The 25,858-nt window shown below is 37.2% G+C and overlaps 1 protein-coding gene across 4 annotated transcripts in view; it reads left to right on the top strand.

The window, feature by feature from the left end:
- NR2C2 (nuclear receptor subfamily 2 group C member 2) overlaps positions 1-25,858 on the top strand; it is a 97,856-nt gene that overhangs the window by 10,849 nt on the left and 61,149 nt on the right. For 2 of the 4 annotated variants that reach the window (XM_037051172.1, XM_037051183.1), the window contains exon 2: positions 3,978-4,061. The exons of 1 other annotated variant lie outside the window; for it this stretch is intronic. In XM_037051172.1, the coding sequence (XP_036907067.1) occupies positions 4,002-4,061 (60 nt within the window). In that variant the 5' untranslated portion in view covers positions 3,978-4,001. Of the gene's footprint in view, positions 1-881; positions 956-3,977; positions 4,062-25,858 lie in introns of those variants that run through there. One more of the 4 variants, XM_037051191.1, reaches the window with a different exon arrangement.

Raw genomic sequence — 25,858 nt, 5'->3', positions numbered from 1 at the left:
TATTCTGAAGCAATTGTTTCTTTTTTTACTTAAGATACTTGGTCTTTTCCTTGAATATTGTGTGTGAGAGTAACCTTCAAGCGTTAGGGAGCTGAATAGGTCAAGGACCAACCTTTGGAGACCTCAGGTTTCTGTACCAAGAGCTGTGTTGTTCTGCCCATGGTGCTTATCAAACAATTTGGTGTGTAGTAATCATTCAGTAAATGTTAGTTACTATCATTATTATCATGCTTAGCTCTACCAGCCAATAAGGTTGTTTTTAAGTGCTTTGTATAGTTTGTAGTATCAAAGCAACAGGTTGTTCTTTTTTCTCAGACTTCAAATGCAAACTTATATTGTGCTAGTGACTGGTTTTTCAAACTATAGATGGACTCAATACACTGTTCCTGGAGCTTTTCATTCTAGGGGCATACCTCCTAATTGACAATCATTGTCAAAATGCTCTACCTTGTCTTCCTACCATGTGGTCTGTTTTTAGGACTGCCTATTGCCGTGGTAGCAGTAAGAGAAGCTCTCAGGTGAGAGTCTTACCTCTTGGCACTGTCTCTCTCTTTTTTTTAACCTATGCACTGGAGTTAAAATGTTTTCCCTCATTTCCTGATATCACCTGAGGATTTTGTTGTTCTTACATCGTGATGTCCTGGAATAAGCCTCTGTCTTTATTACTTATATATGAAAGTAAAATACGGTTTGCGAGTTTCAAAAACGATGAAACAAAATTTTTTTAAATTACCCTTTTATCTGCTCTCACTAGATTTAAATCTTAATTGAAAGCATTTGCTTTTCACAGTTTCTCTTTCAATTTCTCTCTCTCACTATTATTCTCACTCTTTGTCTTTGCTTATTTTTCCAGAAGGTGCACATTCCTCCTTGTTCATTTTTAAGCAGTTCCAAAGCTGCTGTTGATGCCTGAAGCTGCTTTGGAGGCAGAAAACCAAGAGTGAGATCAAGAATTGTAAGAACTCGTGTGTACCAAGAAAGGTTGCTGTTCTGGGTCTTGAGTGTTTGAGATGGTCCAGGAAGTTGTTGTGGGAAAGAGAGCAAGATTTGGGAATGGGGGTGGAGTGAGGCACTTGCCCTAACAGAGAGCAAGATTTATTATAAAGCTGATAATTAGATAATGGTAGTAACATGGAAAAAATTAAGTAACAGTAGTGGAATATAATACAGAACCTAGAATTATATCCACACATACAGGGAAGCCTGAGATATGACACAGGTACATTACAGATTAATGGGGTAAAGGATAGATTGTTCAAAAAAAAAAAGATTCTGTAAAACTGATTAACCATACAGAGAGAAAAGTAATTGGATTCTTCTCATTACACTTAAGAATCAATTTTTAGATGGATTGAGGACTTAAATGTGAGGGACAGAACTCTTAAACATTTATAATACATAAAATTATACTTTTGAGCCTCAGGCAGAGCAAGATTTTTACAAATAAAACAGTAAAGTACAAACTATAAAAGAAAATGTTCATAAATTCAGCCTTGTTAAATTTAAGAACTTCTCTTCACCAAAAGACACCATAAATTAAGTAAATAGATATGCTCCAAAGTAGAAGATATTTGTAATTTACATAATCAACAAAGAATTAATATCTGGAGTATTTAGCTTTTCTAAGCTAAACATGTTCATTACTACTTCTCCATGAAGTAGCCACCTTCTTATTCAGCGTAATGTGACAGGGAGCTAAACAATTATAGAGACCTAATCTCTATAATTATTGGTTGTTAGCAGTATCTTGTAGCCCCCTAGTCCATGTGAGGTTGATTGGTCCTATAAATTTAGTGTTAAAGTGAGTCATTATGGACAGTTTTCTGAGTTACTGAGTCACCTTAATCAGGCAGGCAGTCATCTATTAAATCCACTTCAACTCAAAACTTGAAAGATCAAGCCACCTCTTTTAGGAAAAGCCAATAGAAAGATAGGCCTTTCTAGTACTCTTATCTCTATACTACTCGATAGTGGTATTCCCTAATGATAACTGCAGTTAATAACAGAACAGAAATGCTAATAGCACTTAAAAATGATAAAATTAATAGTTGCAGTCCTGGCCGGTGTGGCTCAGCTGATTGGAGTGTCGTCCAGTAAACCAGAAGGTCATGGGTCTGATTCCCAGTCAGGACACTTGCCTGGGTTCTAGGTTTGGTCCCTGGTTGGGGCACTTACAGGAAGCAAACAATCAATGTTTCTGTCTTCCATCTATGTTTCTCTCCCTTCTCTCTCCCTCTCCCTTCCCCTCTCTCTTCAAAAAAATTTAATAGTTGCAGCTGCATGCGTGGATGGATTTTATTTCTCAATATACAATAAATACTATTGGCTGTCTTTATCCATTTTAGTCTTTAGAGAGCTCTGTTTTGAGGGGAAGAAAAATGAAACTCTAGACTCTTCACATGCAATAACTGTGTTTTTAACAACAGTTGGCTTTTCTTGTACATGTGAAGTGATGCTTTTTTCCTCTGTTTCTAATAGTTGAAACCAAACCACAAGTAGGGGAAAAGACCAGGGTGTTTCTCTGTGCTTTTTCTTCTATAAAAAAGGGAGAGAAAATAACAGTTAAAAGCCTTAACTACATGTTAAAAAGTGTAAATAAACAGAAGCACTACCTCCGTAATTCAGACCATGTACTCTGTATGAAGATGAATCACCCACTGGTGACCTGTTATCCCGTGGCAATTGACACAGTACCTGCTCTTATAGGATTTTGTTCTTGAAGGCAGGGGCCAGTTATTTCTTATTTGTCAATCACAGTTCCATGCTCCAATTTCTCTCTCATGACCGTTTTGGCAAAATAATCTGAGGGGAATTATGATCATAGAAGGAGCTGTCTAATAGTGGATAGAATAGTAGGAAAAGTCTTAAGAGAATGAAGGAGCTTCATAGAGAACAGTGCTTATAATACTTTAAGTAAGAATTATAGGAAAGTGTTTATAAAATTACATTGCAAAATTTGTAATTGAGGAAGGGCCAAGCAAATGAACTGTGTGTGCATTGTGTATATTATACACTCAGTAGTAATCCCATCTAGTTTGTAAATGTGAATGCTGGAAATAAATACCAGAGATTTGTTCTATTAACCATGGGAATTGCACAGCCAATAATGAAGTTTTTGTGATTTGTCCAGGAACTAGGTACAAAGTGGGATCCCTTTATCCTGGATTCTTTGTGGGAGAATATATAATAGAAAGAGTTTAGGGACTATTCAGGGTAGCTAGGTTTTAACGAGACTGGGGCTCTGTTTCCTCACAAGGGCTAGTACTCAAGTGATCCTGACCCAGAAGTCTAGCAGAATTTTTGATCTTTAGATAATTTTCCTCAATTTTTACAAATGATCACACTATTTTTTCTATTAAGAGGAAGTGGAATTGTCTGGTTTTTTACTTTAATGAACACCTAAAGATGTGAATTGGTAAATTTATGGGTACCATGTTCTTAGCCCACTTTAGTAATGCAGTCTTCTTTTTTTTCTTTGTTAGTAATAATATTAAGAGTGAGGTGTCTTAGCACCTGGACAGTGTTCCCACACTGCCACTAGTAACAGAAGTATAGTTGATGATAGCAATCGAGTGCTCTGTATTTGAAGTTGATCTCACACTTTTCTCAGATAGCCACCTTCTTATTCAGCGTAATGTGACAGGGAGCTAAACAAAAAAGTGTGATTCCCACCTTCCAAGAGGTGGACCAAGCTGTTGCAACCCAAGAGACCTGGTAATTAAAGTTCCAGTTCATCTTTGTCTATATTTACCGGGGGAAGTCTTGTTTCCAAACTGAAATGTTTCTAATTAATTTTGGTAACTGTAATTGGAGAATCCGGTGCAGCTTATCCAGATATGCTTAGCCTGCTAGCCATGTTTTCTGTAGAGGGCAGAATCTACATGAGACAGTATCAAAGATGAATTTTGATTGCTGATGTATTTCAAGTAGCTTGGTTTCTCCCCACCTGATAGAAGTTGCTGCATCTTTCCAAACAGGTTCTCTAATGATCTTGCTTCACCATGGCTACAAATATGGAGGGGCTGGTTCAGAACAGAGTGGGGACCCAGCAGGTGGCTGAGGTGAGTGACGGGGGCTAGCACAATAGCTGGCACCCTTGCTTTTGAAAGGAAAAGCACATCAATGTGCTCTTTTTTTTTTTTTTTAACAGTCCCAGTGAGGTCAGCATGTAAATCCAAAGTAGGATGCTGCCATTGAAGGAAAAAGTGAAAATGACAAGAACGTTTACTCCTGTGTTTCTTTGCATGAGTAGGATAGCCTAGCCGCATACAGTAGGTGACTTTAAATTTCACCTTGAGCCCTGGCTGGTGTGGCTCAGTGATTGAGCACTGGACTGCAAAGCAAAGGGTCACCAGTTCAATTCCCAATCAGGGCACATGCCTGGGTTGCAGGCCAGGTCCCCAGTAGAGGGTGCACAAGAGGCAACCACAAATTGATGTTTCTCTCCCTTTCTTTTTCCCTCCCTTACCCTCTCTCTAAAAATAAATAAATAAAATCTTTTAAAAAATAAAAAATTCACCTTGAGCTAAAAGAATCTAATGTATATCATACATGTGAGTACAGCATTAACTCCAAAGCTCTGTCTTAGTTTATTCCACAGTTGACGCTTTGTTAATATTGTGGTATGATGGAAAACCTGATTCTGTGCATTCTGTAGTCATCATTGACCATCTACTATGTACTGAGGATTTTGCTAAGAGCCCAGAAATATGGAGATGAATGAGCCATTGGTCCTTCCTTTAGTATTTTCATAGCCTGGTTAAAAAGTCAGTTTAAAACAGGGTGAGAAATACAACTCTGTGTGAAGAAGGTGGTCCAGGAGGTGGGTCTTGAATGCCAAGTAAACATTTGTCAGACAGAAATAAGGAAGTGAGGTGGCATAAGTCAGATAACCTATAAAAAGACATGAAATAGCTTGGCATGTTCAGGCAACTTGAGGTGTAAAGGAGGGAAATAGGGTCAGATCTTTTCAGTCTGTACCAGGTCATATGTAAGGTCTTCAGTCATCACAACAACCTTATGAAGCTGGTATGATCATTATTCCCATGTCATAAGTGAGGAAACCAAGGTTCAAAAACAAGTACGTCAGCACTTGGCGAAAGCACACACTGTCTCAGTCTGTGAAGCGACAAAGAAAGCTCCAGTAAACTGTGCATCATCCTGCCACCAGGAACCATTAGAACAATTCAGATTTGTATTTTTGAACCAGTATTTCTGGGGCAAAAGTGCAAATTTGTAGAAGAATGGACATTTACAGAAAGTATTTGTAAAAATAAAAACTAAGTACATATATGCCGGTTTAAACCAATAAAAGTAGTGAGCAGATTTTTCAAATTTTAGATCAACCATTAACTTTAAGGCAATAGTGTAATTGATCATCTCTTTCTTCCAGCAAATAATGATTATATTAACTCAAGATGATAGCAGATGGATTTCACACATCTTTTAGTATGATGTTTTTGAAAGATCTATCAGCTGTTAAAGTGTTTGTGGTTATTTGTTGCTATAGTTTCTGATAGGAAAAATTACCTTGAAAACCACTGGGTTTTCGAACATTTAGGGTTATTTTGCATTTGACACAGTTTCTAGTTGAGGCTGATTTAGAGACTCCTTGTGGATCACTGCCATAAAGAAGTCATTATTTCTTTAAGGGGAGGAATTTAGTTAAATAATCTATAGGCCCAACCTGTAGTAACTTATAGGTTAATATATTTTGTGTGTGCATTGAGAAAATTTGTTAGCTAAAATTTTTTGTCATGTACCTTATTTTCTTCAGAAAATTGAATTTTATATAGTATTAACTTAGTGCAACTATTGTTTCCCATGGCAAAAAATTACAGTTTTAGGAAATTTCTAAAATAATAGAAAGCATTCTCAATAAAAGTGCGAAAGCTATCTTCCTATTTAAAATAATCCCTAGATTTGCTGGCTATTATTTTGAGGGGTGTGTGTGTGTGTGTGTGTGTGTGTGTGTATATGTGTGTTGTACTTGATCTTAGCCAAAAAGCCAAGAAACAATGCATGTGTTGTTTGAAATTTTGAGCTTAATAACTTAAACTATATATAATAATGACTACAGCCATGCACCAATTAACGATGGGGATGCATTCTGTGAAGTTTATTGTTAGGCAGTTTTGTTGTTGTACAAACATCATAGAGTATACTTACATAAACCTGGATGGTCTAGCCTACCTACCATATGCACACCTGGGCTATATGGTATAGCCCAGCAATTTCAATCTTTTCTACTTCATGGCATGCATACACTAATTACTAAAATTCTTCACACACCAATGATGTTGATTTCCAGGCAAGATGGCAGCATATGTAAATGCGATACTTGCCTCCTCCCACAATCACATCAGAATTACAGCTAAACTACAGAACAACTGTCATTCAGAACCACCTAAAATCTGGTTGAACGAAAGTCTTACAATTAGTGAATTAAAGAAGAAACCAAATCAAGACAGGTAGGAAGGGCAGAGACATGGAACTTATTGGTTCCACACCCATGTGGTGTGGATACAAATTGGGAGGGATATCTCATCTACAGAGGTCCCCACTGTGAAGTGAGGTGTTCCAGCCCCACTCTAGGCCTCCTAGCTCAGGGTTCCAGTTCCAGAAAGAGAAGTCCCCATAACTTCTGGCTCTAAATCCAGTGGGAATTAAGGCTAAGGGAGACGGAGGACTTCTGGAGTTCCAAGCACTTCTTCAAGGGTCCAAGCATGCTCTTATTTAGGTGCATTCTCTCTGAGCTCCTCCAGGGCTGGGGCAGCAGCTTAAGGGGGACTAGGGCAAATGGGAAGGAACTGAATTGTCTGGCATGTAGACAAGAGCTGGGAATGGCAGCTTTCTCCCAGAGGCTTTTTTCTGAGATTTGCCCCCTACAGAGCAGGCAGGCAGGCACCATATCTGAGATTCCATCAACCTGGCTCATACTATTTACCCTGCCATGGAGATTCCCAGGGGCCTGCTCCACCCCACTGTCAGGCCCAGCCAATATGTTTCCAGTGGCTTTTTCATATAAATGCCTGTCTAGGATCTTCAGATTTTCTTAAAAATCTCAAACAAGCAGCATCTTTCTTCAGCATGCTCTGTACCTCTCACTAAGTGGCCCCAGCCTCAGCAGTAGCAGCAGCCAGCCTTGGTTCACAGCTTGGTCCTCTCCAGAGCATCTCCAAGCCCAGCACAAAAAGCAACCATCTGCAGATCACTTCGTAGTTCATGCCAGGCGTCAAAGAATACTGGTGGTGGCTGACCTTGGCCTGAACCTCTTGAGAAGCCCCAGAGCCAGCACACCCAGTGGAGAGCTTCAGACCACATTGAAGCGTTACCACCCAACCACCTCCACAAGCAACATGCTCAAGAGGCGAACTCAGCAGGCACAAGAGCCCCACTAAATAAGCCTTGCTCTTTGGAGTGGGTCCCTTTGCAACTGATCCTCCATCATGAAAGGAGGTTGATGGTTGCAGCCAGTCCTTGCAGCTGATAGGACTAAGGCTAATCCCTTCCATTGATGTGCCAGCAGCAATCAATGATCAACTACAACAGAAGGGTGTACATACCCTCATAGGGCACATCTCAAGTGCTCAGCTTCAGGGACCAGGAAAGCTGTGTGCCACTGGACCCTACAGAACACTTAATATATTAGGCGACTCTACCAAGCCTGGAAGACATAGCATCTCTGTCTAATTCATAGAAACAAACACAAGGAGGCTGCCAAAATGATGAGACAAAGAAACATGTGAAATGAAAAAAAAACAAACCCAAAAACGTAACTCCAGAAAAAGAACTAAACAGAGACAAGCAATCTACTAGATGCAGACAAAGTTCAAAACACTGGTTATAAGGATGCTCAATGAACTTAGCGAAGACCTCAACAGCATAAAAAAGGATCATTCAGAAATGAAGGATACACTAACTGAAATAAATACTGGGAGTCAACAACAGTATAGTAGATGAAGTTGAGAATGAAATCAGCAATTTGGAACATGGGAAGCAAAAAAACACCCAGTCAGAATGGCAAAAAGGAATAAGGATATAAAAAGGGAAAAGAATGAAAAAAAATGTGAATAGTGTAAGGAGCCTCTGGGACCACTTCAAGCATACCAGCATTCACATGAGGGTGCTGGAAAGAGAGAACAAGAGATTTAAAACCTATTGAAAAAAATAATGACAGAAAATTTCCCTAACCTGATTAAGGAAATAGACATTAAGTCCAGGAAGTATAGAGAGCCCCACATCATAATTAAAATGCAAAAGATTAAAGACAATTTTAAAAGCAGCAAAAAAAATGCAGTTATATGAGGAACCTCGCATAAGAATGTCAGCTGACTTCTCAACAGAAACTTGGCAGGCCAGAAGGGAGTAGCAAGAAATATTCAAAGTGATGAAAAGCAAGGACCTACAACCAAGAGTTACTCTACCCAGCAAAGCTATTATTTAGAATCAAAGGACAGATAAAGAGTTCCCAGATAAGAAAAAGCTAAAGGAGTTCACCACCAAATCAGTATTAAATGAAATGTTAAAGGGTCTTCTTGAAGAAGAAAAAAAGATTAAAAATGTAAAAATAAAATGGCAGTAAATACATATCCATCAACAATTTAAAAAACGAAATAAGCCAACAAGCAGAACAGAAACAGATTCATAGATACAGAGAACTTTTTGACAGTTTCCAGATGAGGGTCAGGGTGGGGGGGTTGGTGGTATCGTGATAAACAGGTGATGGGATTAAGAAGTAAAAATTGGCCCTGGCTGGTGTGGCTTGGTTGTAGCATCATCCCATAACTGAAGGGTTGCAAGTTCGATTTCAGTCAGAGCACATACCTAGGTTACTGGTTTGGATGCATGCAATCCCTGTTCCGGGCGCACAAAGGGAGGCAACTGATAAGTGCTTCTCTCTCACATTGGTGTTTCAGTTCCTTCCTATCTCTCTAAAAGCAATGAAAAAGTGTCCTCAGGTGAGAATTTTGAAAAAATACAAATTATTTATTATAGAATAGAAAGTATAGCATAGGGAGTACAGTCAATAATACTCTGATAAATATGTATGGTGTGAGACAGGTATGAAATTTAGATGATCACTTAGTAAGTTATATATAATGTCTAGTCACTGGAGTGTATACTTGAAGCTAAAATAACAGCAGATGTCAACCAGCATTACCACCAACACATAAAGAATGCAGTTACTAGGCAATAGGAGTTTTTCAGCTTTATTATAATTATTTCGGACCACACTTGTGTATGTGTCCCAGCATTGACCAAAATGTTATGTGGTATGTGACTGTATATATGGGGTGGACAAAAGTAGATTTACAGTTTGTATGGAAATAATACAAGTAAATAATACAGTAGTTAATAAATAACACACTTTGCATGCTTAGAACTATAAAGCTATTTTTGCCTAACCCTGTATATTAGAGCTGCTAAACAAGAAAACGTGCTGTTCATTGTTTCAGGACTAAAGAGTAATTGAGTTTGAGTTAAGTATCTAAATTGAAGGGTTATTAATAGGCAGTTTTGGACAGCTGTTTATTTACTCAGCAAACAGTGAAGGAGCATATGCCTTTCCTGTCCATCTGCCAGAGAAGGCACACAGGTGAATAATAAGACTGCTGGTCTGCTCTCCAAGAGTTGTCACAAGGGTCAAGCATGAGATGATGGGCCACACTAGAGGGGTGACTTTCTAAAGTTAGAAAGGAGGCTCTTAGGGATGGATTGGAGTTTAAATCTTGGTCCTGCCATTTGCTCTCTGGGCGACTGCTTTGGGCCTCAGTATTCCCATCTAGAAAATGGGAATAATGATAGTACCTATCTCATAGGATTGTTGTGAGAAATCATTGAAATAAAAATGTATAAAGAGCCCTGGCTAGGTGGCTCAGTTGGTTGAAGCATCATCCTGTACACCAAAGGGTTGTGGGTTTGATTCCCAGTCAGGGCACATACCTAGGTTGTGGGTTTGTTTGCTGATTGGGGAGTGTATGTGCAGCCAATCAGTGTTTCTGTCTCTCTTTCTCCATCTACCCCTCCCCCACTTCCTCTCTCTCCCTCTCTAAAATCTACAAAACAGATCCTTTGATGAGGTTTAAAAAAATTGAGACATGTGTGAATAGTTTTAGTAGATGCCATGCTTTTGCTCCATAAATGAAGTCAGTAACGTTTTCAATTATGCAAATGATTCCTTCCCAATTCTCCAGATCAACCATTTTGTATTCTATATAGACCAGATATAAATCACAAATACCAAGGTAAACTAGTTGGATAACACAAAGTAACAGCTTGATATCCTATATAATGTGTTCAAATTTATTCAGTTTTTCAGAGAGATGGTTTAATATAATAGTCAAGAGTGTAGATGCTGGAGCTAGATCTCCTGGATTTAAATTCTGCCTTTCCACTTGCAAACTGTTTGACCTCTCTGTTTTTTGAAATTTTTGGTGAAGAATTAGTATTAATTTTCTTACATCAGATCATTCTTCATGGGAAGGTGATATTTTAGTTGGGTTTTTATTTTAGTATTCTTTTTCAAATGTCTGGTAGAATTCAGCAGTGAAGCTATCTGGATGTTGGCTTTTTTTTGTGGTTAGTTTTTTGGTTACTAATTTAGTCTCTACACTTGTAATAGGTCTATTCATACTATTTCCTCTTGAATCAATTTCAGTAATTTGTATCTTTTTGAGAATTGATTCATTTTATTTGTTCATTGTTTCAGTACTAAAGAGTAATTGAGTTTGAAGTAATTGGGTTCCTTTATAATCTATGTAATCCTTTTTATTTCTATAAGGTCTGTTGCAATTTCTCCTCCCACATTTCTGATTCTAGTAATTTGAACCTTTTTTATCTTGGTCGGAGTAGCTAATTTGATCTTTTTAAAGAACTACCTTTTGCCCTGGCTGGTGTAGCTCAGTGGATTGAGCGCGGGCCTGTGAACCACATGATCGCTGTTCAATTCCCAGTCAGGGCACATGCCTGGGTTGCAGGCCAGTTCCTGGTTCCTGGCAGGGGACTCGCGAGAGGCAACCATACATTGATATTTCTCTCTCCCTCCCTCCCTCCCTCCCTCCCTCCCTCCCTCCCCTCTTTCCCTCTAAGATAAAATAAATAAAATCTTTTTTTTTTAAAATCACAATGAGATACCATTCCACATCCACTAGAATGGTTAGAATAAAAAGTCAGGTAACAAGTGTTGGTGAGGTAGTAAAGAAATTGGAAACCACCTGTATTCCTAGTGAGAATGTAAAATGGTATGGCCACTTTGGAACAGTCTGGCAGTTTCTCAAAAAGTTAAACATAGAGTTACCCTGTGACCCAGCAATTTCATTACTAGCTACATAAGCAAAAGGGATGAAAACATATCTCCACACAAAAACATGTGCTGAATGTTTATAGCATCATTATTGAAAATAACCAACAGATAGGAACAGCCAAATGTAGGAAGTAGATGAGTTGTTCTTAGGGCTGGATACTGGGGAGACACCTAAGGATACAGGTGTTTTTGTGGGGAGTGTAGGTTTTTTTTGTGATGAAATGTTCAAAAATTGACTGTGGTGATGCTGTCACATATCTGTAAATACAGGTGGGGCAAAAGTAGGTTTACAGTTGTTTGTATGGAAAAGGATACCATAATACAAGAGTAAACTGTTTTGCATACTCACAACTGTAAACCTACTTTTGCCCCAACCTGCATACTAGAAACCAGTGAATTATATACTTTACATGGGTAGATTGTATGGTAAGTGAACTCTGTCTTAATAAAAGTGTTGATTAAAAACAGTAATAACAACAACCAGATGTCACTTCTAAAATTAGGAAGTATATTACAAAATAAAACAACAAAAAAACATTTTTTTTAACTAAAGGGATTTGTGAAAATTTCCACTTTTGAATTAGAATTACATACTTTCAAAAACAGTAAAGCGTGATTGCACATACAATAAACTATATTCAAACACTACAGCATATACAGTTTGATACCAATTTTGTAAGGTTTTTATATCTAATACTTATTTATAGCTATATGCCATGTACTGTTATAGTGTACCAGGTATTAATTACGGTAAGCCCATCATCTCATTTAATGTGAGATCTGTCCAGAAAGTATCCAGCCATTTAATATGAAAAATAGAGACATTTGTTGAAGAAGATATAAGAAACATTGTACATAGGACGATGACACCATAGTCCTCTTCAAAATAGGTACCTTGGGACCTCATACAGTTCTCCCAATCACTATCAGTTGCCCCATTGTCTTTTTCTGAATCTCATCAGCAGTCTGAAATCTCTTCCCTTTCAAAGGTGATTTTAGTTTTGAGAAAAGCCAGAAGTTACAGGGCACCAAATCTCATTAACAATGGCTGGACTTTTTCGGGACAGAGCTCCTACTTCCATTAACACTGTAAGGGAAGCATTATTACTTTCCACACTTTAAGTAAGAGGAAACTAAGAATTAGAAACTTTAATTTGCCAAATTTCAAACCCATGTCTGAATGACTTTAGAGCCCAGGCTTTTAACCACTACACAATAGGTTCATTTTTTTACAAAATATCTGTAATGCTACAGATATGCTACAAAATATCTGTAATGCTAATAGAATTAGTAGTTTTCTCGATTATACATACCCGTATTTTTTAGACTATAAGGCACACCACCCCCAAATTTTGGAGGAATGATAGTTGTTAATGCTGCTGTTGAGTTCTGTTTACCATTTACATTGATGAAATATTATGTTATTTATTAAATACTTTACCACATTTTTTGCTTCATTTTTTTTTCCTATTTTCCTCGTCTAAAACTTAGGTGCATCTTATGGTCCAAAAAATACAGTTTTTATACCTTCATTTTCCAGGTTTTAATTGTAACACTTTTAAGAGTCAATGACACTCTTATTTAAACAAACAAAACTATTGATTCTTTCCATGGTCACAGAGTATCAGAAGTATGGAATCCAGGGTTCTACTAAATCTTTGTGCTATGGAATTGACTATGAAACTTGATAAAGAAAAATGTAGTTAATTGTTTTTGAAGGGATAGTTAACAGTTGAGAATTTGTAACCGATATAGTGGGAGATAACATATCTAACAGCATTAATTTTGCTCTTGATATATGAAATAAATACATTTTTCTAAAGGGCTTCATATTTCTTAAACATTTAAGATTTCCTTCTCTAACTAGAAATTTAAAACAGATCCACATGCGCCCTGGCTGATGTGTCTCAGTGTAAAGAAAGGGTTGGTTCATTTCCCGGTTGGGGCACATGCCTGGGTTGCAGGCCAGGTTCCCCATTGTGGGGCATGCAAGAGACAACCAAAGATTGATGTTTCTCTCCTTCTCTATCTCCCTCCTTTCCCCTGTCTAAAAATAAATAAATAAAATATTTTTTAAAAAGCAGACACACACACAAATACACACAGTTTCTTTATTGCTCCCTAGATGAGGTAAAGACATTATTCAACTCTGTGTTTTGAGTCAGGAAAATTTAGGATTTAAGTGTTGGAACACTGCATTACTTACTGATTCGCAGAAAGAGACGGCTCATAGACCCAGAATGTAAGTTGCTTTTATGTTTACACAATGGAAGTGAGGTGGCTTTATAGATCTTGGCAAGATTTTTCCCTGCGCCCTGGGATGCATATGGGGCTCTCATTGTCATCAGGGCTTGCATCACCATTGTAGAAAACTTCAGGCTTCCCTTTAAGTGCAAATTTGAAAACAGGGCTTTCCCAGTTCCTGAACGAAACTCAGTGTTGGCAAGACTACACCCTAAAGTGGGAAAAAGCAAAGTCATTGCTCAGGTTTCAGGTTTCCAATGCCCTGGAAAAACCAACTCATTACATTAAGTTGTGTTATTCTGCCCTCTTACAAACTGGTTCTTTAAATCTTCATTGTCTTGTCAAAGTAGTATATATACATAGGTTTAAAAGTTGGCCAATATTGTGTTTGGCTTAAAACAGAAAAGCTCCTGAAATACCTCCACCCTTTCCTTATCCCCAAGTCTCCCTCTTTAAATTGATTTTTTTCTCAGCTTTGCGCAGTGGCAGTATCGTAGCCAATGAGGTTTAAATTGATTTTTTTCTGCTATTTAACTTTTATTTCTACAAATATTCTTACTATGCTTTTTTTTAAATTAGTGTAAGACATTACCCTTTTTGGGGAGGGGTTTTTTTATGTGTGGTAAAATGTAAGATGTTTAACCAGTTCTGTGGCATTAGGCACCATATTTTGCTGTATATAATGTGTACTTTTTTGCCCAAATTTTTTAGGAAAAAATAAGGATACACATTATACATGGGTATAATGATTACATACCATGGGTATAATAATCCCATGTATAACACGCACAAAAACATGGGTGTACATTATATACGGAAGTACATTATAGTCATATTTGTTCTGCAACCATCACCACCGTCCATCTCCAGAGTTTTTTCATCTTCCCAAACTGAAACTCTGTGCTCTTTAAACAGTAACTCCATTTCCTCTTCCCCAGCCATTGGCAACCACTATTTTTTCTCTGTGAATTTGACCACTCTAGGTCTCTTATATAAGTGGAATCATATAATATCTGACATTTCGTGACAGGCTTATTTCACTTATAATATTCTCAAGGCTCATCCACATTGTAGCATATATCAGAATTTTCCTTTAAGGCTGAGATATATTTCATTGTATGTTTCATTGTATGTGTATATACCACATTTTGTCAGTTTATCCATCCAGGGACACTGGGTTGCTTTTACCTCTTGACTACTGTGAATAATCCTGCTATGAACATGGGTGTACAAATACCTCTTCTAGTTCATTCTTTTCAGTTCTTTTGGGTATGCACCCAGAAGTGGAATTGCTGGGTATTTTAATGTTTAAAGTAAACATTTTAAATGTGATTTTAATGTTTAATTTTTTTTCAGACTGTCATACTGTTTTCCGCACCAACACTTGTTTTCTGGGTGTTTTTTTTAGTAACAGCCATCCCAATTGGTATGATATGTTGTCTCATTGTGGTTTGGATTTATCTTTCCTCAATGACTAGTGATGTTGAGCAGCTTTTCATGTGCTTATTGGCTACTTGTTTATCCGTTTTCCAGATCTTTGACTCCTTTGCCCATGTTTAATTGGATTGTTTTGTTAAGTTATAGAAGTTCTTTATGTATTCTGGATATTAAACACTCATCAGATATATGATTTGCAAATATTTTCTCCCATTCTGTTGCTTTTTCACTCTCTTGGTAATGCCCTTTGATATAAAAAGTTTTTGGTTTTAGTGAAGTTTCCAGTTTATCCATTTTTTCTTTTGTTGCTTGTGCCTTTGGTGTTGTATCCATGAAACCCTTGCCAAATCCAATGCCATACTTTCCCCCTAAGTTTCCTTTTAAGAGTTTTATAATTTGGGCTTTTATGTTTAGGTTTATGTTTAGGGAATGAGTCCAACTTCATTCTTTTGCATGTAGATACTCAGTTTTTGCAGCACCATTATTGAAAAAACTGTCCTTTTCTGTATTGAGTAGTCTTGGCACCCATTTTTGTAAATCATTTAATGTATATGTACATTTATTTATGGTCTCTCTATTCTTTTTGTTTTAATTATGGTAAAAACCATATAACAAAATTTACCATCTTGACCATTTTAAATACACAGTTCACTAGCGTTAAGTATACTCACATTGTTGTGCAGTGGATTCCAACATCCCAACAACTTTTTATTTTGTAAAACTGAAACTGTGTTATTAAACAGCACTTCTCCACCTCCCCCCTCCCTAGCCCCCGGCAACCACCATTCTACTGTAACTGTGACTACTTTTTGTACTTCATATAAGTGGAATCATACAGAACTTTCTTTCCCCAACTAGCTTATGTTACTTAGCAGATCCTCAAGGCTCTGAACTCTGTATTCTGTTCCATTGGTCTTTTTTTCTGTCTTTATCCTTCTACCACATGATTTTAATTACTATACTTTTGCCATTAAGTTTTAAAGGCAGAAAGTGTGAGACATCCAACCTTGTACTTATTTTTAAAGATTGGTTTAGCGATTTGGGACCCCTGAGATTCCTTATAAAGGTTAGGGTAGACTTTTCTAGTTCACAAAAAAAAATTGTTGGGATTTAATAGAGATTACATTGAATCTGTAGATAGCTTTGTGTGGTATTGATATCTTTAAAATATTAAATCTTCTAATCCATGAACATAATATGTTTTTCCATTTATTTATGTCTTTAATTTCTTTCAACAGTGTTTTATAGTTTTCACTGTTGAAGTCTTTTACTTCCTTGGTTAAGTTTATTGCTAAATATTTTTTAATGCTATTGTAAATGGAATTATCTTAATTTTCTTTTAGCATTATTGTTAGTATATAGAAATGCAGCTGATTTTTATATCTTGCAACTGCTGGATTTGTTTATTGGTTCTAACTATTGGATGTGTGTGTGTGTGTGTGATCTTTAGGGTTTTCTATATATATGATCATGTCATCTGTGAAGAGAGGTTTTACTGCTTTTCCAGTTGGGATGCTTTGTATTCATTTGTCTTGTGTAGTTGCTTTAGCTAAAATTTTAAATAGAATATTGCGTAAAAGTGGTGAAAGCAGACATCCTTGTCTCCCTAATCTTAAAGGAAAATTTTCAGTCTTTTCATCACAAAACTCTTAGCTAGGGTTTTTCACCCTAGCTAAGAGATAGAGATAGTTTCCCTCTATTCCTAGTTTGTTAAGTGTTTTTTTATCATGAAAGGGTATTGAATTTTGTCAAATGCTTTTGCTCCATCATTGAGATGATCTTGTGGGTATTTTTAAAATTTTATTCTGTTAATGTGGTTTATTACATTGGTTGATTTTTTTATATTGAACCATCTTTCCATTCCAGGAATAAATCCCATGTAGTCATGGTACATAATCTTTTAAATATGCTGCCAATATCAATTTGCTAGTATTTTGTTGAGGAACTTTACAATTCATGAGAAATATTGATTTGTCTGTGGTTTTCTTGTTTCGTCTTTGCCTGACTCTGGTGTCATCAGGGCAGTGCTGGCCTTACAGAATAAGTTTGAGAGTGTTTTCTTTTTGGGGGGAAGCATTGAAAAGGTTTTTATTTTAATTCTTCTTTAAATGTTTGTTAAAATTAATACCAGGCATAATCCCAGCCTTTTGGGGGTAGGTGGGGGGGGGGCGTGAATACTGATTCAGATCTTCTTAGTTAAAATGGACCTAGCTATAGGTCCATTCAGATTTTCTATTTCTTAATGATTCAGTCTTGGTAGGTTAAACCTTGCTAGATTTCTAAATCCATTTCATCTAGGTTATCCAGTTTGTTAGGGTAGAATTGTTTATCATACTCTCTTATAATCATTTTTATTTCTGCAGAATCAGTAATAATGTTTCTGTTTTCATTGTGGGGTTAGGCATTTATTATTATGGATGAAGCAACTTTGGTTTTCATTCAGTGCCTCACAGTCCTACAAGATCCTCTTTGCATAATTAATGTTCTGTGGCCTAATGTTGACACTGTCACATATACTTTCTGTTGTCTCCAAAATAGTTGTAAAACCCTGTAAGTACTTTATCCCATACACATACATCAAAGAAATTTTTTTTGTTTCCTTTTTTCCCTAAATAATATTCCTTCTAAAAGCCCTCTGACTTCCTGCTTTGGTCCTTACTAATTGCTTTTTAAGCCTGCTCCACAACTGTCATCCATCTCTCTTGTGTTGGTCTCCTTGTTTCCTTGAAGTCATGGTTTTTGTTTTTTTAATGGAAATAGCATGCTCCAATAGCTTCCCAGGGAAATAACATATCAAAGGTGAATTGTTTTAAAATCTTACATGTCTAAATATGTCTCTATACTGGTATGCCTGATTAATAATTTGGGAATAGAAATCTAAGTTGAAAATAACTTTAACTCAAAATATTTTTTAAAAATATTTTATTTATTTATTTTTTAGAGAGGGAAGGGAAGGAGAAAGAGGGAGAGAAACATCAATGTGTGGCTGCCTCTCGCATGCCGCCAGGCATGTGCTTTAGACTGGTAGTTGAACCAGCAACCCTTTGATTCACAGCCAGCCCTCAACCACTGAGCCACACCAGCCAGGGCTAAAAAAAAATTTTTGTTTATTTTTACAGGGGAAGATAAAGGAGAAAATGGGGATAGAAACATCAGTGTGTGGTTGCCTCTTGCACACCCCAATTGGGAACCTGGCCTGCAACCCAGGCATTGTGCCCTTACTGGAAATTGAACCAGTGACCTTTGATTTGCAGACTGGCATTCAATCCACTGAGCCACACCAGCCATGACCTTTAACTCAGATTTTGAGGCATCATTTTATTGTCTTCCAGGCTTTGAGTGTTTTTTCAGAGAAGTATTGCTTTAGTGTATGTATGTGTGTGTGTTTCTGTCTGTGTCTTTCTCTCTTTCAATCCTTTTTGTCTCTATCTCCCTACCACATTGTTAAGATCTTTTCTTCATCTTTGTTCTTCTGAAATTTCACAGTAATGTCTCTTAGTGTACTTAATCTTTCATACATTATACTGAGTACTCAGAGGTTCATTGCAATCTAGAAACTCATGTTCTCCTCTTTTAGGAAATTGTTTTATATAAGTTCTCTGATAATTCCTTCCCTCGGTATTTACTGTATCTCTTTCCAGAAGGAGATTCCTAATTGATTGGCTGCTGGATGTCTTGAACTAATCCTTTCATTTCCTCATCTTTTCTTCAATTTCTAACTCTGTCTCCTGCTTCTGTTTTCAGGGAAATTTCCTGATTTAGATCTCTCTTCAGCACTTAATTTCAACTTTCTCTGTTGCTTGTGTTATTATTTAACCTTGCTGTGCCTGTTTCTTCTACAGTCAAGTGGGGTAATGATTGTACTTATTTTAGAGGATTATTGTGAGAATTAAATACATATAAATTCATATAAAGCATGACATATAGCAAATAATACCTTGTGGCAAATAGTAAGTACTCAGCTCCTGCTGCTGCTGTTGTTATTTCTTCAACTTTGTTTTTATCGTTGCTATCTTGTTTCTAATTTTAGAAACCATTTTTCTCTTATATAGCAACATTAAAATTTTTTTATTTATTGGTTTTAGAGAGAAAGGAAGAAAGGAGAAGGGAAGAAAGCAGGGAAAGAGGGAAGGAGGGTGGAGAGAGGGAGAGGGAGAGAGAAATGTCAATTTTATTCCACCTAATTATGTAGTCATGGTTAATTCTTATATGTGCCCTGACCAAGGATCAAACACACAACCTTGATGTATCAGGATGACGTTCTAATCAGCTGAGCTTACCTGGTCAGGGCCTATAGCAGCTTTTTTTATTTTTCTGCAGTAATTGAAATTTTAGTGGCTGTTTTGAGAATCAGTACATAGACATTTTTCATTTTGCACACAATTTTAAATATCTGAAGGCCATTTATATTGTGATTCTTTTCTAAATAGCTATTCCAGCTTAAAATTTGGAAGCAAATTTTCCTTCAGAGGATGTCAAGTATCATTGTCTTCAAATGTTGACAAGCTATTCCTATGTAAGTCCCACTAATTCACCATTTAATATCATATGTGTACTCAAATTTTCAATCCTTCACAACACAGTAACAAAGTTGTAAGGAAAACTGGACTGGCACCACCCAAAGATGTAACAGTGGGTGCAGTTCTGACAGGGAGAGCCAAGATCAGGGAGTAGTTTTCTTTAGAAAACATTTCTACTCAAACAGCGTGGGAACAGATGTAATTTAAAATGTACAAGGCACATTAAATGCATGACTGTAACTTCATATTACGATTCATATGTTTTATATAATGGGCTATAAAAACTACCCTCATTTATGAAAGGTTAAGCTGACACCCAAGGCAGTCATAGCTCCTACATCCCACTATTTTCTGATTGTACCAAAAAGTAAACCAAGCAGCAAATTATTTAACTTCTCAAAAAAAATTTTTTTATACTTTAAAAATGGAATGTGGGATTTCCTTCACAAAAGTTACTCTAGAGCTACTAAAAATTTTGCAACAAAATAGTTTAAAAAATATTGCTCTCTATTTTACAAGAAGGGAGAAAAAGTCTACTGATGAGAGTGGGTCTATGTTAATCAGGCTTGGCTTCTTCCTTCTTTCCTGCTTTATCGGGCGCTGAACCCTCCATTTTCTGCAGGTAAACCTTCTTTAGTTTCTTGTTTAGCTACTTGGGCATGTTTTTCCCTTTGCTCCCCTTTTCCCTTTTATTTGTACTTTCTGGTCTAAAGTTATCCTTTCCTGCTGCATTTTTTGGTTTGTTTTTACTTTCATGGGAGCAGGTTTAGCTGAGAGCCTAACTGAGCTGATGATCTCTTGGGCCCCTCTGTAGAACTGACTTTCCTTTAGGCATGGGTGGCACAGGCGGTGGTGCCCAGGATGGGGAGCTGGGGTCTGTGCCAGAGCCTTGGCAAAGCTGGGCCTAACCGAATGCTGCTCAAACCTGCCCAAACCGTACTGGCTGTGGGAGAGCTTGGGGAACTAACCAGATGGAACCATATGACAACTTTTTTTTGTCTCATGGATCTGTGACTCTGTGAGGATGTTAGTGGCAGGTTTGGGGATAGGGGATGCTCTTTCTCATCTTATATATTTTTTTTATAATTTTATTTATTTATCTTTAGAGGGGAAGGGAAGGAGAGAAGGAGAGAAATATCAATGTATGGTTGCCTCTCATGTGTCCCCTGCTGGGAACTGACCTGCAACCCAGGCATGTGCCCTGACTGGGAATCGAACCGCGATCGTGTGGTTCACAGGCCCGAGCTCAGTCCACTGAGCTACACCATCCAGGGCTCATCTTATATTTTAAAAAATATTTATTTATAATATTAAGGGGAAGGGAGGGAGAGGAGGGAGAGAAATATCTACGTGTGAGAGAAACATCAGTTCGTTATTTCTTGCACCCCTGCAGCTAGGGACCTGGTTGACAGGCAGGCCCTCAATCCACTAAACCACACCAGCCAGGGATCATTTTCCTTTGCTTACATAGTTGCCGTTTTATCCAAGTTTCTTTTTGTTCTTAATTTAGTATGGAAGCTTTCCTCAGATGGCTAATGATTCTTACTGTTGGTTCATGTTTTAAGAATGAAGCACTTAAAACTGAAAAAATAAAAAATTTTGTGTACATGCGTTAAGAGTTGTCAGCTAGTTTGGTATGACTTTAATTTGAGGTGTTAGATAGGGTACCCACACATTTTGTTTGGGGGTGCCCCAGATGTCACTATCTATAGGTTTCTTTTCTGGGACCATCTGATCTTTCCCAGGCAAGAATTATTTATTTTCCTGTCTGAGGGGTATATGCCTTGTTACCAATGTTTTTATTGTTGTTTATTTTAAAGCTATGGCTTTCCTCATCTTAAAATGAATGCTTTTGACGAGTCATTATGAGGTATGATTTTGCTATGAGCCTTTATTCTTTTCCTAGGTCAAAGAAAAGTTACATTCAGATGTTTAATTTTTATCAAACACTCCTTTTTTGCGTCTACTGAGATGATCATGGAATTTCTTTTTTGATCAGTGATTGTGGTGAATTGGATTGATTGTGTAATGTTAAACACATCTTGTTCTGGGGTTGCTCTCAACTTAATCATGATTTATACATACACACATTTTAGGTTCAGTGTGCTAATATTTTGTTTAGAAATTTTCCATCTATTCAAGAGTACGATTGACTTAATTTTTTTAATGTTTTGGGATCAGGGTTATACTAGCCCTATAAAATCATTGGGAGAAGGTTTCCTCTTTTTCTACTTTCTGTAATAATTTATATAAATTGGATTTATTTGGACCTCGAATGCTTGTAGAACTCACTAGTAAAACTACTAGGGCTTGGAAAGATTTTAAACTACCGATTTAATTTTCTTAGTAGTTAAAGGACTAGTCACATATTTTATTTGTAACTGACTGTTTTAATGTTACCCCTTTTTCTAAGAACTTAATCTGTTTCACCCAAGTTTTCAAATTTATTGTCACATAGTTGTTCAAAATAACTTTATTTTTTAATGCTTGAAGCATCTCCCGTTATATCCCCTTTTCATTCCTAATATTTGTGTCATCTCTTTGCTTGGTTTCATCAGTATTTTTATTTCCAATTAACTTTCATCTTTATTTTTCCTTCTACTTTCTTGACATTCATTTATCTTGATATTCTAAATTCTTAGGATGGATCTTAGTTTGTTGATTTCCCAGCCTTTCTTCTTTTCTAGTATATTACACTGGACCACCATTTATTGTCTTTGTAGTACAGCTCTAGCCACCTATGGTTATCTTCCTATCATCTTAGATTACTTTGTATTCCTGAATTCCTTGTGAAAGGAATCATATAATATGTACCCTTTTTTGGGCTAGCTTCTTTCATTTAGCATAATTATTGAGACTCATCCATGTTATTTTGTGTCAGTAGTTCATTCCTTTTTATGGTAAATCATTGTATGGATACACAGTTTTGAAATCTGTTTTCCCATTTACGGACAGTAGGTTGTTTTCATTTTTACCGTTACAACTAAAGATGCTATGAACATTGTGTGTTTGTGAAAACATATGCTTTTATTTCTCTTGGGTAGATACTTAGGAGTGGACTTGCTGGGTCACAATTTTTAAGAAACTGTTGAATGATTTTTCAAAGTACTTCTACCATTTTATATTTCTGCCAGCTGTGTACAGATAATCTAGTCGCACTGTGTCCTTGCCAACACTTGGTATGGTCAGTCTTTTTAATGTTAAGCATTCTGGTAATTGTGTACTGGTCCTTTTTTTAAAATATATTTTATTGATTATGACATTACAGTTGTCCCATTCCCCCCCCCCTTGGTTCCCCTCCACCCTGCAAATCCCTTCCCCCTATTCCTCCCCCTTTAGTTCATGTCCATGTGTCACAAGTTCTTTAGCTTCTACATTTCCCATACTACTCTTGCTCTCCCCCTATTTTCTACCTACTCTCTATGCTACTTATTCTCTGTAGCTTCCCCCCCCCCCCGCTGTTTCCTCCTCCCACTCTTCTGTTGCTAACCTTCCATGTGATCTCCATTTCTGTGGCTCCACTCCTGTTTTAGGTGTCTGCTTAGTTTACTTTTGTTTTAGGTGTGGTTGTTAATAGCTTAGTTTGCTGTCCATTCACTGTTCATATTTTTTATCTTCTTTTTCTTAGATAAGTCCCTTTAATATTTCATATACTAAGGGCTTGGTGATGATGAACTCCTTGAACTTGACCTTATCTGAGAAGCACTTTATCTGCCCTTCCATTCTAAATGAAAGCTTTGCAGGATAGAGCAATCTTGGATGTAGGTCTTTGGATTTCATGACTTGGAATACTTCTTTCCAGCCCCTTCTTGCCTGTAAGGTCTCTTTTGAGAAATCAGCTGGCAGTCTGATGGGTACTCCTTTGTAGGTGACTGTCCTCTTATCTCTTGCTGCATCTAGGATTATCTCCTTCATTTTAATCTTGGCTAATGTAATTATGATGTGCCTTGGTGTGTTCCTCTTTGGGTCCATCTTCTTTGGGACTCTCCACCTTCTTTGGAAGCTTATGAGCTTCCTGGACTTCTTGGAAGTCTATTTTCTTTGCCAGATTGGGGAAGTTCTCCTTTATTATTTGTTCAAATAAGTTTTCCACTTGTTGTTCTTCCTCTTCCCCTTCTGGTACCCCTCTGGTACCCCTATAATTCAACATTTAAGGATGGAACGTTGAATTATAAGGATGAAACAACGTTTAAGGATATCCTGGAGGTTCTTAAACCTTTCCTCATTTTTTGGAATTCTTGTTTCTTCATTCTTTTCTGTTTGGTCCTTTCTTTTTTCCTTCTGGTCCACTCCATTGATTTGAGTCCCAGATTTGTTTCCATCACTATTGGTTCCCTGTGCAATTTGCTTCATTTCAGTTAGTGTAGCCTTCATTTTTTCATCTAACTTGTGACTAAAATCAACCAGTTCTATGAGCATCCTGATCACCAGTATTTTCAACTGTGCATCTGATAGGTTGGGTATCTCTTTGTCGCTTACAAGTATTGGCTCTGGGGCTTTGAACTGTTCTTCTTCTTGAGCCATAATGTTTTGCTCTGTTTGCGCCTGTTACGTATGAGAGACAGAGGCTTAGGTGTTCACCAGGGTTGGTCAACCCAGTTGCTGGGTTGTGACTGGGGTCAAGGTCAGAGAGGGAGCAATGGCATTTGTTCTGCTCTCTTGGATTTTGGTCCCCTCTCCCGCTTCCTGCAGGCAAATTGGGCCCTTCTGGTGCTGGTTCCCGGGTATGTGGGCTTGTGTACATTCTAGGACCCTGCGGGTCTCTCCAGCAAACTCTCCTGTGAGGCTGGGAGCCTCTCCCGGTACCTCAACCCCTGAAAGTTTTTCCAATCAGTGCTTTTAGGCTTTATTTTCCATTGTTGGGGCCCTGGGTAGCGTGGTTTGTCCTAATTCCTGTTTTTTGCCTGGTTTATCTGCGTGCAAATGTGTGTCCACAGTCAGCCAACCGCCTTGCAAGCCTTACTGGGTTTGCTAGTTTCGTCCCCACCCCCCGCCATCCCTCAGTCGGCTAACCATGGACTTTTCCTGCTGTGACCCCTCTCTGCTGGCCGCCAACTCCGCCCCTCTTACTGGTCTGGATGAATGGTTCATTGTTGTTGGACTTCGGTACAGTTCAATTTTCTGTCCTGGTGGTTTTTGTTTCTAAATCTTTATTGTCCTTAAATTTGGTTGTGCGAGGAGGTAGTATTTCCACCTACACCTCCATCTTGGCCAGAAGTCTGTACTGGTTCTTTATCTCTCTAATAACTAGTGATGTCAAGCATCTTTACATGTGCTCAGTTGCCATTCATGTATTATCTTTGATGAAGAGTCTGTTAAGTCCTTTGCCTATTTTTAAAATTGAGTTGTTTGCTTTCTTAATGAGATTTGAGGATTTGAGAGTTCTTTGTATATTCTGGATACATGTTCTTTTTCAAATATATGGTTTCCAAGTGTTTTCTCCCAGTCTATGACTTATCTTTTCTTTCTTTTAACAGTATCTTTTGAAGAGCAGATTCTTTTTATTTTGACATAGTCTAATTTATCAATTTTTAATTTTATGAATCATGCTTTTGATGTCATGTTTAAAATTCTTTTTTTAAAAAAAGATTTTATTTTTTTATTTTTAGACAGAGGATAATGGAGGGAGAGAGGGATAGAAACATTGATCATTTGCCTCTTGTATGCACTCTGACCAGGGACCAAATGTGCAATGGCAGGCATGTGCCCTGACTGGGAATCAAACCAGTGACCTTTTACTTTGCGGGACAATGCTCAACCAGCTAACTGAGCCACACCGGTCAGGACCATATTTAAAAATCTTTACATAACCCAGGGTCACAACAATTTTCCCCTGATTTCTCTGGAACTTTTATAGCTCTAGAGTTTACATTTATAATTTCTTCTGTAATTTTTTAACTTAATCACAATGTAATCAGAAAATCTGTTGTATATAATACCAATTCTTTGAAATTTATTTACTTTTGGTTTGATGTATTACCTCCCTAACTATGTATGTTCATGTATATGTAACTATAGAAATAATATGGTATGTTTTAAAATTTAACGTAAATGAAATCACAATAAATATGATGGTCTGAAAGTTGCTTTCTAAAACTTTATTTCAGATGCAACACAATATGCATAGCTCTTTCCACTATAATACATTATTACGTAGATTAGAGCTATATTTATTTAGCCATTTCATCAAGCACATTTAAATTGTTTCCAAATTTTCTTGAACATGAATAGTGCTACAACAAACATCTTTGTATGTGCTGCCTCCTTGGGCCCACATGTAGATGTATTTCTTTAGACTAGAAGCTGAATTGCTGAATAAAAAGCTATCTGGATTGTAGTTTTTATTTTTTAA

This window comes from Sturnira hondurensis, unplaced genomic scaffold, assembly GCF_014824575.4.
Source record: "Sturnira hondurensis isolate 20B ecotype Veracruz unplaced genomic scaffold, ASM1482457v3 Scaffold0000867, whole genome shotgun sequence".
NCBI lineage: Eukaryota > Metazoa > Chordata > Mammalia > Chiroptera > Phyllostomidae > Sturnira > Sturnira hondurensis.
This window is presented reverse-complemented; position numbering and strand designations above follow the sequence as displayed.